A 15,424-nucleotide genomic window follows, 5' to 3' on the forward strand; every position below is an offset into this window, starting at 1 on the left:
ATTATTTCTAATCAGTACAATGTTTCCATAGTCAATATAAGTTCTGAGTCACATCTAAACATTGGTTGCATGCTAAGAATGGGTTCTATTTTTGTCAATAAAAGGCTACTTAATATTCCCTTTCCATAACTTTTAACAATAAATGGATTTGTCATATTTAATGAAGTCTAATTCAGGTTTCACAGACAGCCAAGGTTAATGGGAAGTCACAAAAGCCAAAGAATAATGTGGCACAGCAACTTTTAAAATGAGATAATAAAAATTGCATTTCATTAAGTGAACCCGCTATATAGCCATTCCAGGGCACTTCCAAACTACCTGCTACAAAAGACAATAATGACCATTAAACAAAATCCAAAGTCATGAACAAATGCTTGGACTAAATTTACTGCAAGACAAAGGAAATTCAATTACTGTACTATTATCAGAAATAGACCAAAAGCTGTTTTTTTTATATCTTCGCCAAAGATTTTTTTTAAAAATTCCAATCACCCCTTTTTCCCTAGAACTGATATAAAAATAAGCAGCAAAAATCATAAACATGTTAAACATGTCTGATCTATCAAAATATAATAACAGTTATTTCTGGCATTTAACCACATAACAAAAAAATAGCACCCAAAAGTCCAAGATGCCACTTTTTTACCATTTTTGCATCATTTTTTTCTTCCCAGTAAATGGTGTGGAATATTAAACACTGTCACAATGAAGATCAATTTGTTACACAAAAAACAAGCCCTTACACAGCTCTTTGCAGGAAAAAAGGGCCTAGTCATTAAGGGGTTAAACTACCAGAGTAATTATGGTCTATTTAACTTGAAGGGTTAATAGGCTATTATTAAAGTTATCTCTTATGTCATACATAAAATAGCTGTCATACACAGCTGATAAACAATGCGGATGATTTGATAAAACTCCTGTGTCTGCGCCAGCTCTGCACTTTAAAATGACAATACTTTATAATAGATATATATTACCAGTAATAGATAAATATGACGAGGGGATGAATTATTAAATAATTATCTGGTATGTTAAACTTATGCTTATATTGTGAAAGTATCTATTCTAATCTATTCTAATACAAAATTCTCATATAGACTTGTAAACACTGTAAACACTCACATAATTAATTTACAGGTATTGATCCTCATATAATAACCTGTATTATTATTCCCAGTTGCATTCAGTTTAATGTATGCTTCAGAGCTGACATTTCCCAGCATTCTTTATTAGCTTATGTTATGCTAAGAACTTGTATTTTTGAAAGTGATCTACAGTTATATTATGTGGGAAAAATAAAACTACTCAGAAGAATTTATACCAGGGAACTTTTTTTGACTGCCATCTTAAAAAATTGGTTGCTTTTTGGAATATATATTGTCATTAAAATGTTGACATCTTACATGAGTTTTTATGCTTCTATATTCTTGGCAGAAATATTTTCTCTGACTGAAGAAGAAATGCTCTCTTTCCCTTATATGTTTGAAGACAGTGTTTTCTCAGCATTCTCATACTTCTCATGAGAAGCTAGTAAACAGTGTGAACTGAAGGGAAGTTAGTTTCCTTACACAGAAAGGAGAAGGAGATTGGAGGTCTACAGAAAGAGGGCCATAATAAGTTGGGGAGCATAAAAAATTTGCTTGGGTGTTACATAAAGAAGAGCATAAGACGAAGGGCTATATCGAAGAGGCATTTTTAGTGGGGGGTATTATATGCGGGGGCCATCCACAGCATTATAAGTGGCAACAAATGAAAAGTGGACTGTAATATATGTAGAAGGAACTATGGCAGTTCATGAAGCTCTGAAGAATGATGGTTCTTTAAATAATATAGATATAAAGTTTATCATGATGCTACTAGAAGTGATCCTCAAGAAAAACTACTTCAGGTTTGTTGAAGAGTTTTTCTTGCAGCTACAGGGGTCCTCGATATATACGCCAATATTTTTATGGTGTTTCTTGAGAGCAAATATGTGTATAATAGTCAGTGGTCTGAATTATAGATGAGCAAGCACTAAAATGCTCGGGTGCTCGGTATTCGAGACAAACTTTTCCCGATGCTCGAGTGCTCGTCTCAAATAACGAACCCCATTGCAGTCAATGGGTGAACCGAGCATTTTTCAAATGGACCAAGGGTCTGCACAGGGAAGCTAGGCCAAACACCTCCGAAAATGATGGAAACACCACGGAAATGGACAGGAAACAGCAGGGTCAGCATGCATGGATGCCTCTGAGGCTGCTTAATTGCACCATTCTGCCAAAATTATGGGCAACAGCATGGCGATGACAGAGTGACCGAATGAGGCTAGATAGCATCTAAAACATCCAATAATTGACCCTGACACTATAGGGAACCTCATGCAGAGGCAGCAGCGGCAGGCTAGAGAGTGGCATGGCGACATACCCCAAATGGACTCAGGCTTCAAAACAATGGGTGGCAGAGAGGAACCAAAGGAGGTGAGCAAGAAGCGCTGAAATGATTTCCTATGTCAACAAAAGGTTGACGGTATATTTAGTCAATAACACAGCATGGTGGCGACATAGTGACCAAGTTCCATAACGTATCTGGTGAAACACCCGAAAAATTAGCCTGACACAGCTCGTTTGATAAGGGGACGACATGTGGAGGCAGCCATGGAGACGACTTCCATGATTAAGAGTGACAGTATGGGGCATCCATATTGCACTGCTATGATTGAAACTTCAGGTCTCCAGCATGGCGCGACAGATGCGCTGAGTTCCATTATGTATCTGGTGAAACACCTGAAAATTGTGCCTGACGCAGCTCGTTTGATAAGGGGATGATGTGATGTATATCCTCTCGCGCTCCAGCGTCTGGGGTATAGACAGTTGAAATTTGTGCATGGAGACATTGGTGGATGCTGTGGAGGATCGTGGAGGCGAAATTGACAGTAAACAGCAGGGGCAGCATGCATGGATGCCTCTGAGGCTGGCTTATCTTGGGATGGAGCTGGCGATCTGCTGCCAGGCGAGTTTTCGCCTGTCCAAGCCAAAATGGGCCTGGGGGACAGAAGCGTTTCCTTTGAAAAAAGTATCATTTTCAAAGCAGGCGGGGGCTACAAACAGCACTTCTAAGAACCTTTTGGATAAGATCAAGTGTAGTACTGTTCTTATAAGTTTTGGTTATGGCGGGTGAGGGGAATGTAAATCGGTAAATGATAAAAGTTTGCCAGTATATTTTGTGGATAACACAGCAGGGTGGTGACAAAGTTAACAAGTTTGATGTGGAAGCCATGAAAACAACCCAAAAATCTGCCTGACACAGCTCGTTTGATAAGGGGACGATGTATGGAGGCAGCTATATGGACGACTTTGGGAGGCAGCTATGGAGATAATGTGTGGAGGTAGCAATGGAGACAACGTGTGGAGGCAGCTATAAAGATGACGTGTGGAGGCTGCTATGGAGACAATTAAATTTGGTTAGTGCCTGTATATGGCAGTCCAAAAAAGTTTTCAAACCAGAGGAGCAGGTAGGTGGTCCTCCAGAAAAATTAAATACATACAGTACAAAGAGGAGGAGAAGGAGGAAAATGAGGAGGAGGAGTGCATACATTATTCAGGTTGAGCTTCTTTCACCTGGTGGAGAATGGAAATCCTGAGAAATCCAGGCTTTATTCATCTTGATAAGCGTCAGCCTGTCAGTCGACAAGCGTGTACGCTTATCGGTGATGATGCCACCAGCTGTACTGAAAACCCGCTCAGACAACACGCTAGCGGCAGGGCAGGCAAGAACCTCCAAGGCGTACAGCGCCAGTTCGTGCCACATGTCCAGCTTTGAAACCAAGTAGTTGTAGGGAGCTGTGTGATCATTTAGGACGATGGTATGGTCAGCTACGTACTCCCTCACCATCTTTCTGTAAAGATCAGCCCTACTCTGTCGAGACTGGGGACAGGTGACAGTGTCTTTCTGGGGTGACATAAAACTGGCAAAGGCCTTGTAAAGCATACCCCTGCCAGTGTTGGACAAGCTGCCTGCTCGCCTATTCTCCCTCGCTACTTGTCCCGCAGAAGTATGCCCTCTGCCGCTAGCGCTGTCAGAAGGGAATTACTGTTTCAGCTTGTGCACCACGGCCTGCTGATATTCATACACTTTAAAACATACGTAGCTCCTTTCTCTTTCTTAAGTGTGTACACTGGTCTATATTTCGAAGTCTCTCACACTCCTAGTAATCACCATATAGTAGTTAAGCTTAAGACCACCATAAAACTTTTTTTCAAAAATACTTTATAGGTTAGTAACATCAACAATGGTACATTTGGCATGAGTACTTCATCCCTCTTTGGTTGTAGTATGCCGTAGTCCTATTAGAAAGTCCACACTTAATTTTCCATGGCTTCCACTGAGACGCTGAACGCCAAGTGAGTCCTGTAAAGAACTAAGACTTATGAAAAGTTTTACAGGGCACACTTGGTGTTCAGCGTCTCTGCTCTGCGGCGTCCCCCTGCTCCCTCATCAGCAGGTGGTGTCTCACCCCGCCCAGGACCACGGCCTCTGACGCCTGCAGTAGTTGGATGCCCACGCCCATGCCCTCGTCCTCTACCCCTAGCCCTCGCGTTCAACATTTTCAAAATTAAAAGTGTAAACTGTACATTTACATTTTTTTGTGTTTTTTTTTGTGTTTTTTTGTGTTTTTGCTTTTTTAACAAAACGATGCTATCCTATTGCTATGGCTAGTTTCTAGCCTACACTGACAGCACACAACTGGATTGCGTGCTGTGCCTGATGACTTTGAGTTATAAAAAAAAATAAAAGTAAAAAAAAAAGAAAAAGCAGACTGTGCCTAATTCAATCAAACCCCTAATAAATTGTCCCACTTAGGTGTTTGAGATGAATATGTGTGTCACTAAGAGCTAAATAGAACGTTCCCAAGTCTCCCTGCAAATTCGGCACAATATGGTACTAGCTACACTACTAGTGCCAGCAAGGCCAGCCACAAGCAAATCAACAAAATATATATATAACGCTATTGTAGCCCTAAGAAAGCCGGTTGTGTTCTTGTATGCCTTGTTTCTAACCTACACTGACAGCACACAACTGGATTTTAAGTCACTTTAAGTTTTGAAAAAAAATAAAAATCGTCAGACTGTGCCTAATTCAATCAAACCCCTAATAAATTGTCCCACTTAGGTGTTTGAGATGGATATGTGTTTCACTAAGAGCTAAATATAAAGTTCGCAAGTCTCCCTGCAAATTCGTCACAATATGGTACTAGCTGCACTACTAGTGCCAGCAAGGCCAGCCACAAGCATATAAAAAAAAAATATATATAACGTTATTCTAGTCCTAACAAGGGCTGTTGGGTTCTTGTAGACTCACTCCTGCCTAACAGTAAGCTAATATAACAGCCTAACGCTATCCCTGCAGCAACAGCAGCTCTCTCCCTAACGGCATCCAGACAGAGAATGATGCGAGCAGCACGGGCAGGGGCTAGTCTATTCCAGGGTCACTTGATCAAGCCAGCCAACCACTGCTATCAACGTGTAAGGGTACCACGTCATGGTGGGTGGAGTGCAGAGTCTCCTGGCTTGTGATTGGCTCTGTCTCTGGCCGCCAAAAATCAAAACGGCGGGAGATGCCATTTTCTCGAGCTGGCGAAGTATTCGTCCGAGCAACAAGCAGTTACGAGTACGCTAATGCTCGAACGAGCATCAAGCTCAGACGAGTGTGTTCGTTCATCTCTAGTCTGAATCCGTTGTATTGTGGACTAGATATGTGGACGACGTCTGTTTGTTATGGAAAGGCTCTGGACAGGACTTAGATGAGTTTATCTTGAATTTAAATCAGTGTCATACTCTTATCAAGTTTTCAGCTGAAAAAGATACACATATTTTACTTAGACATCCAAATAAAAACATACCAGGATCAGTTTATTGCTACATTATAAACTAAAGAAACAGATCGGATCAATTTGCTAAATTATTATAGTTACCATGCACCACAAACATTTAAAGGGATCCCAAAAGGTCAATTTGTATGGACTCAGAGAATTTGTTGTAGTGATGAGGAATGTGATGTCCATATGAAAAAATTAATTGATCGTGGGTATCCGAGGTATGAAGTGGAGAAAGTAGGGCTAGAGGTAGTTAGATCATTTAAACAAAAAAAAAATGAGGGACCAGGCTTCCTATGTCTCTCAGTATGACAGACATGCCCACCTAATCAAAAAAACAATTATTAAAAATTGGACCATCCTGTCTCATGACCCAAAGTATGGAATATTGTTTAAAGATCATCCAAAATTTATCTATAAGAAGGGTTGTTCAATTGCGAACAATCTAATTACATCTGCTATAAGAGAAAAGAGAAAGCCATGTCAAACTTTTTAGCAGCAAAGAAAAATGATACTTTTGTGTGTTTATCCTGCTAAAATTGCAATGAAATCATTAAAGGTGATTCCTTTAATCATCTGAGTGAAGGGACTTCAGATTAAAGTTTTTTTTACTTGCAATACTCAATCGGTTATCTATATGCCCTTGTGGGTTGGCATACGTGGGGGCAGACCATGACAGCTATAAATCTAGACTAAATGAACATAAATTAGTGATTAGGCAGTTTATCACTAAAAACGAAGAACTTATGAGTGGTAGCGATAGGGTTAAAGATGAGACAGGCGTTGCTAGACACTTTCGGGAGTATAAGCATAATGTAAGCAATCTGCGTTGGCTCATATTAGAGAGCTTTACTCAAGAGAATGATGTAATTGTAAAAAAAGAAGTTACTCCAACGCAAAGTCTTTTGGATCAGTAGACTAGACACCTAGACACCTTGTATCCTAGAGGTAATGTGTTTTTGTAATTTTTGTATTTTGTATTTCTTATATGTTTGATGCATTACTGTATTTATCAGGGTAAGGTATACTGATTCTTTGATAGGTTTTGTTTCAAGTAAAAATATGTAGAGGATATGGTAGTAAAAGTATTTAAAGCCTTACCTGGCCAGCACATTGACGCATGTCTGAAGAAGGAGGAAACTCCTCTGAAACATCAGCCGAAGTTTGGGGATGTATTTATGCTATTGTCATTTATCTACGGTAACTATATATAAAAAGAGTTTTTGTTATACCTGTGGTCTGAATATTGCTTAAGGATCTTAATGGATAAAACGGGCTGTGGGAGCTAAGTTAAAATAACGGAGCTTGTTTTTTATATTTGGCTGGAATATATCCGCACTATCCCCAGGGCAGATCATGGGGTCTAACTACATTAGGGAGCCACTCAATTTGCCTCATAATACCCTGCTCGCCTGTTCCAGATGGACTATTTTTCCCTGATTTACCCCCTAGCATTTTATACATAAACAAATTCCTGACAATTAAAAATACAAGCAATTCAATTAGCTATACGATTCCCTTGTCACTGGTAACATTTTCCCTACAGAAACACAGTTTCTGTAAAACAACAATTATTACATTTTTTAATGTATACACAAATATGCAGTGCAAACATACAAAACAATTGTCAGATAAAAAAAGGGTAAGAATGAATAAGCCTTACTAATGGAATAGTATATTTATCTACAAGGGGAACAGCAGGAAAAGGTTTGTGCATCCTATCCAGATTGTAATGGGATCCACAAAGACTTGCAACTCAGCATTTCACAGCCCAATAATTTAAGCTCAATGGGTTTTCTCTCCCACCTACTGGCTTGCGATGTCACTGAGAGGAGGTTGCCCACATGATAATGTGGGTTTCCCCTCCTCTGGATTAGGGTACATTTTTGTGATTCATTCTTCTAGACTCCATAGGTCTTGATAGGAAGATTTCATAACTGTAAAATTGTCTTCAATCGTCTGGGCATCCAGCTATCTACCATGGACACAGGAGGAAAGGAGTTGGCAAATTAGTATGCAGGGGTTTTTGGTTGAAAAACTCAAGAAAAAATATATAATTCCATATAACATAGGGTCAAGGGATTATCTCTGTCGCCTTTGTGAATTTTAGAGCTGGGTCCCTCAGGAACCACCTAAATCAAATAGCAGCTCCAAACCTGGACATACCAATATCATATAGTTAAATTATATACAATATTGTGGCAAATGTAACCAATCAAGGAGACATTAATGTTCTTGGCTAGAGGGTAAGAAATCACTTCTCTGTTTATACATTTGATTAATATGAGAATTCAATTATACATTTTTTAAAATATTTCAGTTTTATTGAGGCAAGAAATAATTGAAATACCACTGTGTTCATCTGTGGAATTAACATTTTTATTTCCATTGTAGAACTGATGTTTTCTCATGCATACAATAATCTTCATTTATTGCCAGTTGGATGTAAAACGCTTCCCTTACACAAGAATTACCTCTTGTTTTCATGTTTGACACAGCTTTATTTTCTGCTAACCTGCACATCTATATAGCAGTAATTATAATCATTCACAGATGTTTGCAGTTGTATTTACACATTCTGCATGGTATATTTGTTGCTTATATGAAAATCTTTGTAGGGCTTACTTACCCATAGTACATAATGTGAGTGTCTTGGGTGAACTCAACCTTTATGTGCACAAATCTTTGCAATTGATTTTTTTTACTATGTTGAGAAATCATCTACTTATAATTGCTGAGATAAATCATATTTAACTTGTTGGCTGGAATTTATCTTATTGATTATTTTATCATTTAACATTTGACTTATTAATCGGCACAGTACTGACTAAAAAGGAACATGTCACTGGAAAAATTTAGTTTGATCTACAGGTTGTGTGTCATAGAGCAGAACTGGTTGAGCAGATTGATATGCAGTTTTAGTATTACTTGATTGTAGGCTAAAAGCAATGAAGAAGTAAAAGAAAAAAATAAATGACTAAAATCTGAAAATATGCCATCTTAGCAACAAGTTGAAAATGTGTTTGGGTAATGGTCTCTAATTGAATGTATAAAGCCTTTGTATCTTCTTTATTATAAAAGAAAATCTAAATCCTCCTCTCCTTTAAAGCTTTTTGATATAAGACATTCCCACATTAAGAAAATGTGTACATTCTTTACAATTAAAGTGTGTGTTAACCAGTTTGGGCTATTCCCAAACTGAATGGAAATATCCTGGTGACCCCTTTGTTTTTCATGGTTGTCACAAAGGGGCAGTTGTCCCAGCTGATAAGGTTAGAGTACCATCCAAGATCATGACCGCAGCACCGTACATTCAGTCTGGTGTGTCAGGGCAAGTAGAACACATTCAAATTGAAAAATAAATCCAAGCTCATAAACAAATATAATAAGAGAACATAAAAACACCTATGCAGAACACTGGAAAGCTAGTAACCTTAGCTTTTACCATTGGATGCTGTATAAGGTATCTAGAATATCCCACATTTACAGGTGAGCAGCTAAGGTTCAGAATTTTGGATGGGATACAAAGGACACCAGCAGCCTTGTCAAGTTAGTAGGAAAATTGACTTCTGACCTCTGTTGAAGGAGTTGTATGAAAAAATAAATAAATGTTTGCAGTTGTATTTTTATGACCCTTCTTTCTTAGCATTTTTAGCATTGCAGCTTTCTGTGATTATTCTTTTTACATGAGTACTTGAAACATTCAGTGACATAATATGATTTGTAAAATCTTCTGTCCTATAACATGTATAACAACTATAAAAAATATATTCTGCTGTTATATAATATTTCATGTTTTTTTTGTGTTTGTGTCTAGAATTTCAGTATGTGATGAGGATAAGTTCCGCCACAATGAATTCATCGGTGAAACAAGAATTCCTCTAAAGAAGCTTAAGCCCAACCAAACCAAAAATTTTAGCATCTGTCTAGAGAAACAGCTTCCTGTAAGTAAGCTCTTTTGTGTTTGCATGCCGGAGAAGCAAGGCACTGACAATCTATGCAATGACTAGAATCTAGGATGGTATTCAGATGCCTTAGTTAATACATTGTAACAAGATAAAATAATGTGGGGCTGATTACAGTTGAAAATAATGATGAGCATTATCTTAAAATACAAACTTGAGATAGTCATTTAGAGCAATCTGTCATCATGTAGTCATGCTTTATCTATTGTATTATCTGTGCACAATACTCATTATCTGTACCTTTATATAAAGACAGAGGGGGAGATTTATCAAGGCTTCTATGATAGAAAACTGGTGCAGAAGCCCTGAAATAATTGCAATTGCTAGAAAACCACAAGCAATTGTAATAATTGCCCCTTTACGCCATCCCAACATACTTACCACAGCAGGATAACTTTTACAAGCGATAGTTTGCCTGCTGCACATATAAACACTGCACAGCCCCCCTGCAGATTCATCAAAAAGGCAGGAGCCTCTTGATGTAGCCACCGCCAAAGGAACGTAAATTTCATCATACGCCGACACACAAGCACTGGCATATAAGAAATCTCTCAGAGACTTTTAGTTCTTCAAGTTTTTAGGATTTAAGTTGGCTAGCAACAACAGTATATACAATTTTAATGTTCTATCAAGCAGCTTTGGCATTTTGGATTTTTTTTCATTTTTTTATCAATTTTTTGGTTGAAGGCTTTTTTCCCAAGATAAGTTGTCCATATAACGTATTTATCAAATTGTATTAATTCGTTATAGGTGGAAATATTTTTTTGCCATTCTTGTTTTTAATAAAAAAATGGATTGATAGTTAATGGGAATAAGAGTAGTACTGGCACTACCTTCGTGGAATCCCTCTGTCCACAGTGTGTTTTCCACATAGACCATAGGCAGACGTCAGTGGTGTTCAGCCTCTAAGTTCAAGTACAGTTCATGAGCAAATAGATAAGTAAGAAAGCGAAGCAGCACTCACCGAGGACGTTGTCAAACTTTTATTCAGAAGAGTGGCAGTAAGGAAAGACTTGCAGCCGCGGCAAGCAACGGGCCATTTCGTGCCAACCAGGCACTTTCTCAAGCCGCTTTGCTTTCTTACTTATCTATTTGCTCATGAATTGATATTTAATGGCATTACCTAGTATTAATGGCCTAGTATACATAACTTGAAAAATCCCTTTAAGCAATAATTTGAGCTTATCTTTCTACCGTGAAATATTTCATAAAACCTTTTTTGAGATATCTGTGAAGGTGTTCTTTTTAAGCTTGTGGTCAAGCGTATTTTTATCTATAAACTATTATAAATTTCTAGTCATTATAAAATCATTTTATAAAGTCATTTTTAAAATCTGAATAGCAGCCACTAAAAATTAGCAGCAAAATATCCTAACGTTATGCACTCCTTCCTGCACGGCTTATAAATAGCTGTCTTCATCTCTATTATTAATAAACCTATACACAGAACATTGACTGCTGTACATTCATTAACACAAATAAATAGATTCAGACAAGTCATTTATAACTGGGAGCAATTTCATCTTCCCAGAATTTATTGCCATTCTATCATCAAACAGAATGTGAGTATTTATACTGTGTGTTTATAGGATGCATATAAAATATATTTGGTGTACTTATAACACTATTCTTTTACATTTCTGGAGAAGTATCATATAGTATTTAACAACAACTTAGCATGGAGGTTATTATGAGGGGGAGAGCTACGCGCAGAGCATTAAGGGGTTAATATAATGATGGGGATTTTGTCCTTTATTTGCACTTGTTTACCTAATGTTCTAATGTAAAACTGGTTTGCCTAATGTTCTTTATGACTTTACTTATGTTGGATTGTTATTAAGCATATATACTGTAGGTATATCAAGTAACCCATACACAATGGGTGCCCATACAAAGAATAGGGTTACATTACATCCATCTGCTGCTAGCCTTTGTATAATTTCTTATAGCTAGAATGAGTCTTGTGAAAGCGTAACTGTAAAGAATAAACAAAAAATAGTTTTAGCAACAGCTGGAGAGAGCCTTTGACATCAATTCCAACGATACTGGTATCATGCTTCTAGCTACTATTTATCCTGAGATATACTGCTAATAGATATCTGAGACTATCTAAAAAACCTTCTCATATTTTCCTGAAGTGGGTCAATATATTAAAGGTAACCTGTCAACAGAAATCGACCTAATAATCAGTATGTTGTCAAGCAGCTAATCACCTGCCAGATCATGTTTTTTTCATGACCCAGTGTGGTCCTGCAATTGGCATCATCCATAAAATCTTCTTTGAAGTAAGATGAAGTGAGATCTACTTCCTCAGAAAGCCCCTTCACTGTAATTGATGGTCCTGCATCATGAGACATCACTAACCAGATCTCCTGAAGTCCGATGTATGATGTTAATCAAAGAGGAGGAGGCGTTCAGCCTCCCCACCTTGACTTCAGTGTTAAACGCTCTGCCTCCTTGACTGTATACAACTGCAACAACCCTGCCAACGTATAGGCAAGGTGGTAGTTGCGAATAGCGCCCTCTCCATGTCAGTATTTCTCTGGTGAGCCTGCGCAACTCATCCAGAAGACAATTCTAGGAGAACTTAATGTAAATTGCAGCTGTAGATTCTGCCTGGAAAGGCAACAATTAAATTGGTGTAAGTAATTATCCGATTATCCGATGTGGCTGTATTGTTAGCTGGAGTGTGATTAGAGAGGTGCTACCACCTGACCAGGGGAATTATAAAACCCATGTGCAGGTGGAGCACATGGTCTTACCACATAGTCTCAGTGAGGAGCCAGAGTGGGCAGCACATGCCGGTGCTGCCACAGAAATTAATCCCAGGATTTTCCAGTGTGTAAGGCCTACTGATTAGCCCACAGGGCGAGTCTGGAGACTCTAGCCCAGAGCTGCTGCTTCCACAATTTGGACACAGCTCCACCTCAACTATCCCAGCCTGCATCTATTATCCGGCTGGTGCACTATTCCTGCAGACCCCTCTCCATGACCACTCCAGTAATCTGAATTAGCTGTGTAACCGTTTTTGGGCCATTGCCTGCTGTTCAATAAAGAACCGTAAGTTGATTTGCACAACGTTGCCTTCGTCTGATCCCTGGATACTGCTGCTTACCACCACTGGCTCCCCCAGCCATTACCCAGGGACTCATCCTACAGACACTCAGGGGTTGCCCCAGGGAGAAACCAGTACATCAGCCTCTCCCTCCTTATTGGGAGAGGCTGCAATAGCCAGCCACTCCGGTATTCTGCCCCCCTTCCGATGCCACCGGCGGCATTTAAAAGTCGTGAGCACGTTAGTGCTGCCATCTTTGTTATGATCACCACTCCCCGTGATGTCATCGGCATCTGCAGTTTGTTTACAAGGAGCCAGTGGCTCATTGCAATGAATACTGTGTGAAAATGTCATATATTGCAATACAGTAGTATTGCAGTATATGGTAGAAACGATCAGACCATCTAGGGTTCAAATACCATAGAGGGTCTAAAAATTTGTTTCAAAAGATTTTAAAAATATAAAAGTGGTTATTCCCAGCCATGAACCCCCTAATGGGAAATAGCACCCAAATGTCCGTAATGCTACTTTTACACCATTTTACATCACATAAAAAAATGTAATAAAAAGTTTTTAAAAAGTCATACGCTAGCTTTTATTTTTTTTAAATGTATTAAAACACAATAGATCCTATATAAATTTGATATCCCCGTGATTGTACCGAACCAAAGAATAAAGAATATATGTATCATTTGAGGCCAGTGGCGTAAATCGAAGCTGATGGGCCCCAGTGCAAAGTTTGTGCCAGGCCCCTTGACTATAATGTATGGATTTTAGTAGTAGTATTTTCATATAGGAAAGTGACACCTAATGGGCCCCCTAAGCCTCTTGGGCCTGGTTGCAACCGCACCCTCTGCACCTCCTCATGTTATGCCCCTGTTTGAGGCTTCACAGTGAACGTTGTGAAAACTGGGCCCACAAGAATGTGATGCAGTTTTTTTATTTTTTTCACCACATTTGGAATTTATTTTCAGCTTTCCAGTACACAACATAAAATAATAAATGTCACTGAGAAGTAAAATTTGTTGCCCAGAAAATAAGCCCTCACACAGCTCTGTACACGGAAAAATTAAAAATATTTTTAAATTATATCTATACATATTATAATATAAACAATATTTTAAAGATTTTTGAAGGTGGAGAGAGTGAAAAATGAACAAAAAAACACTGCGTCCTTAAGGGGTGAATCACAAGGGATGACATCATTTTAGCACACCTTAGTTATATATATATATATATCTTTATTCATAACACTCACTCTGATTTCTCACTAATCCCTAAAGATCCATTTAGCCCTCTACCAGTAACAAAACACTATTAAATCATAGTATGCAATTATAAGGGATCAACAGGTACTTCTTACCATTATCCTTTGAGGAACAAGATAAAGCCTGAAGCCTTGGTGTGGAAACATCACCCGCAATACTTCTGCCACAAACAAGGTGGCGCCAGTAGTCAGCGCTTTCAAACACTGCTGCAATACCTAATTCATCTTCCTAGTGTGGTAACACTAATCATCATAGGTTGTGAGAAGGAGAAACTTCTCTCCAGAGTTAACACTTTATGTTCCTGCAGCTTACAGCCAGAAACACTGCTGATTGAACCAAGGCTAGAGGCCTATTATAATATTAATTCTTCCAAAGGGGAAGTAACTATAAACAGCGCGGGAAGACATTGATCTAAGAGACAGAGTACAACTCAAAAAGTACAAAAAGTGCACAGTCAAAGACAAACGTGAATTTTCTGTCACTGCCTTCTTTTGCCCTTCTTTTCCCTTTCTCAAAACTTTACCTCAGAATGACGTCATGTGTTACACTCTTATCATAGGCTTCTTGTCTCAAAATTAGGGGATAACCTCCTCCCTGTAGGCAGGTTTTTAACTCATCTTTCATAGTGTTAAAATAGCATTAACTAATGTGTTAACACAGTGTTGACATAGTGTTAACACAATGTTAACAGCTATGTAATCAGACAAAGTCTCCTCTTCTCAGCTATTCTGATGCATTTGAAAACATGTGTTACTGCCATGTGCCAACACACCATCAACCTTGTACACTATAAAACACCTACATAGGAATAAAAAGATAAACAAATAGCAGCATCACAGTATGTGTACATATATACATTTACACAAAGCAAAACCTCTCCAGAAGACCATCTGTCTGAGAGGACCCCCTTTCTAAAAGACTGGGTTTTTTTATCCACTCACCGATTATTTTTTTTTGCCCATTATACTCCTATCTGCAGACCACCACTTTCCTGCACAAATAGCTCTGCTACATACTATACCCGGTATGTAATTAGCCCCATCCCGAAATTTGACGTAATAGTACTGCATCGCGGGAGGTGCGTTCCCGCAAAATGCAGTACTATTACGTCATGCTTCTGGCACCGGCTCCTAAACGGAGCCGGCGCCAGAAGCTGCAGGTGTCAGCTATATATTATAGCTGACACCTGCCTCTAACACCCGCGATCGCGCTGACCGCAGCGTGCAAGGGGCATTTTAGAAGAATCGGACCCCCCCCGCGGAGCTTACCGGGGGGTCCGTTGCTC

The 15,424-nt window shown here is 38.8% G+C and overlaps 1 protein-coding gene across 3 annotated transcripts in view; it reads left to right on the plus strand.

Moving 5' to 3' along the window:
- DOC2B (double C2 domain beta) overlaps positions 1–15,424 on the plus strand; it is a 452,434-nt gene that overhangs the window by 341,351 nt on the left and 95,659 nt on the right. For all 3 annotated transcript variants that reach the window (XM_072136265.1, XM_072136266.1, XM_072136267.1), the window contains one exon: positions 9,669–9,795. In XM_072136265.1, the coding sequence (XP_071992366.1) occupies positions 9,669–9,795 (127 nt within the window). The remainder of the gene's footprint in view (positions 1–9,668; positions 9,796–15,424) is intronic.

Source organism: Engystomops pustulosus, chromosome 2, assembly GCF_040894005.1.
Source record: "Engystomops pustulosus chromosome 2, aEngPut4.maternal, whole genome shotgun sequence".
In the NCBI taxonomy this organism is placed as follows: Eukaryota; Metazoa; Chordata; class Amphibia; order Anura; family Leptodactylidae; genus Engystomops; species Engystomops pustulosus.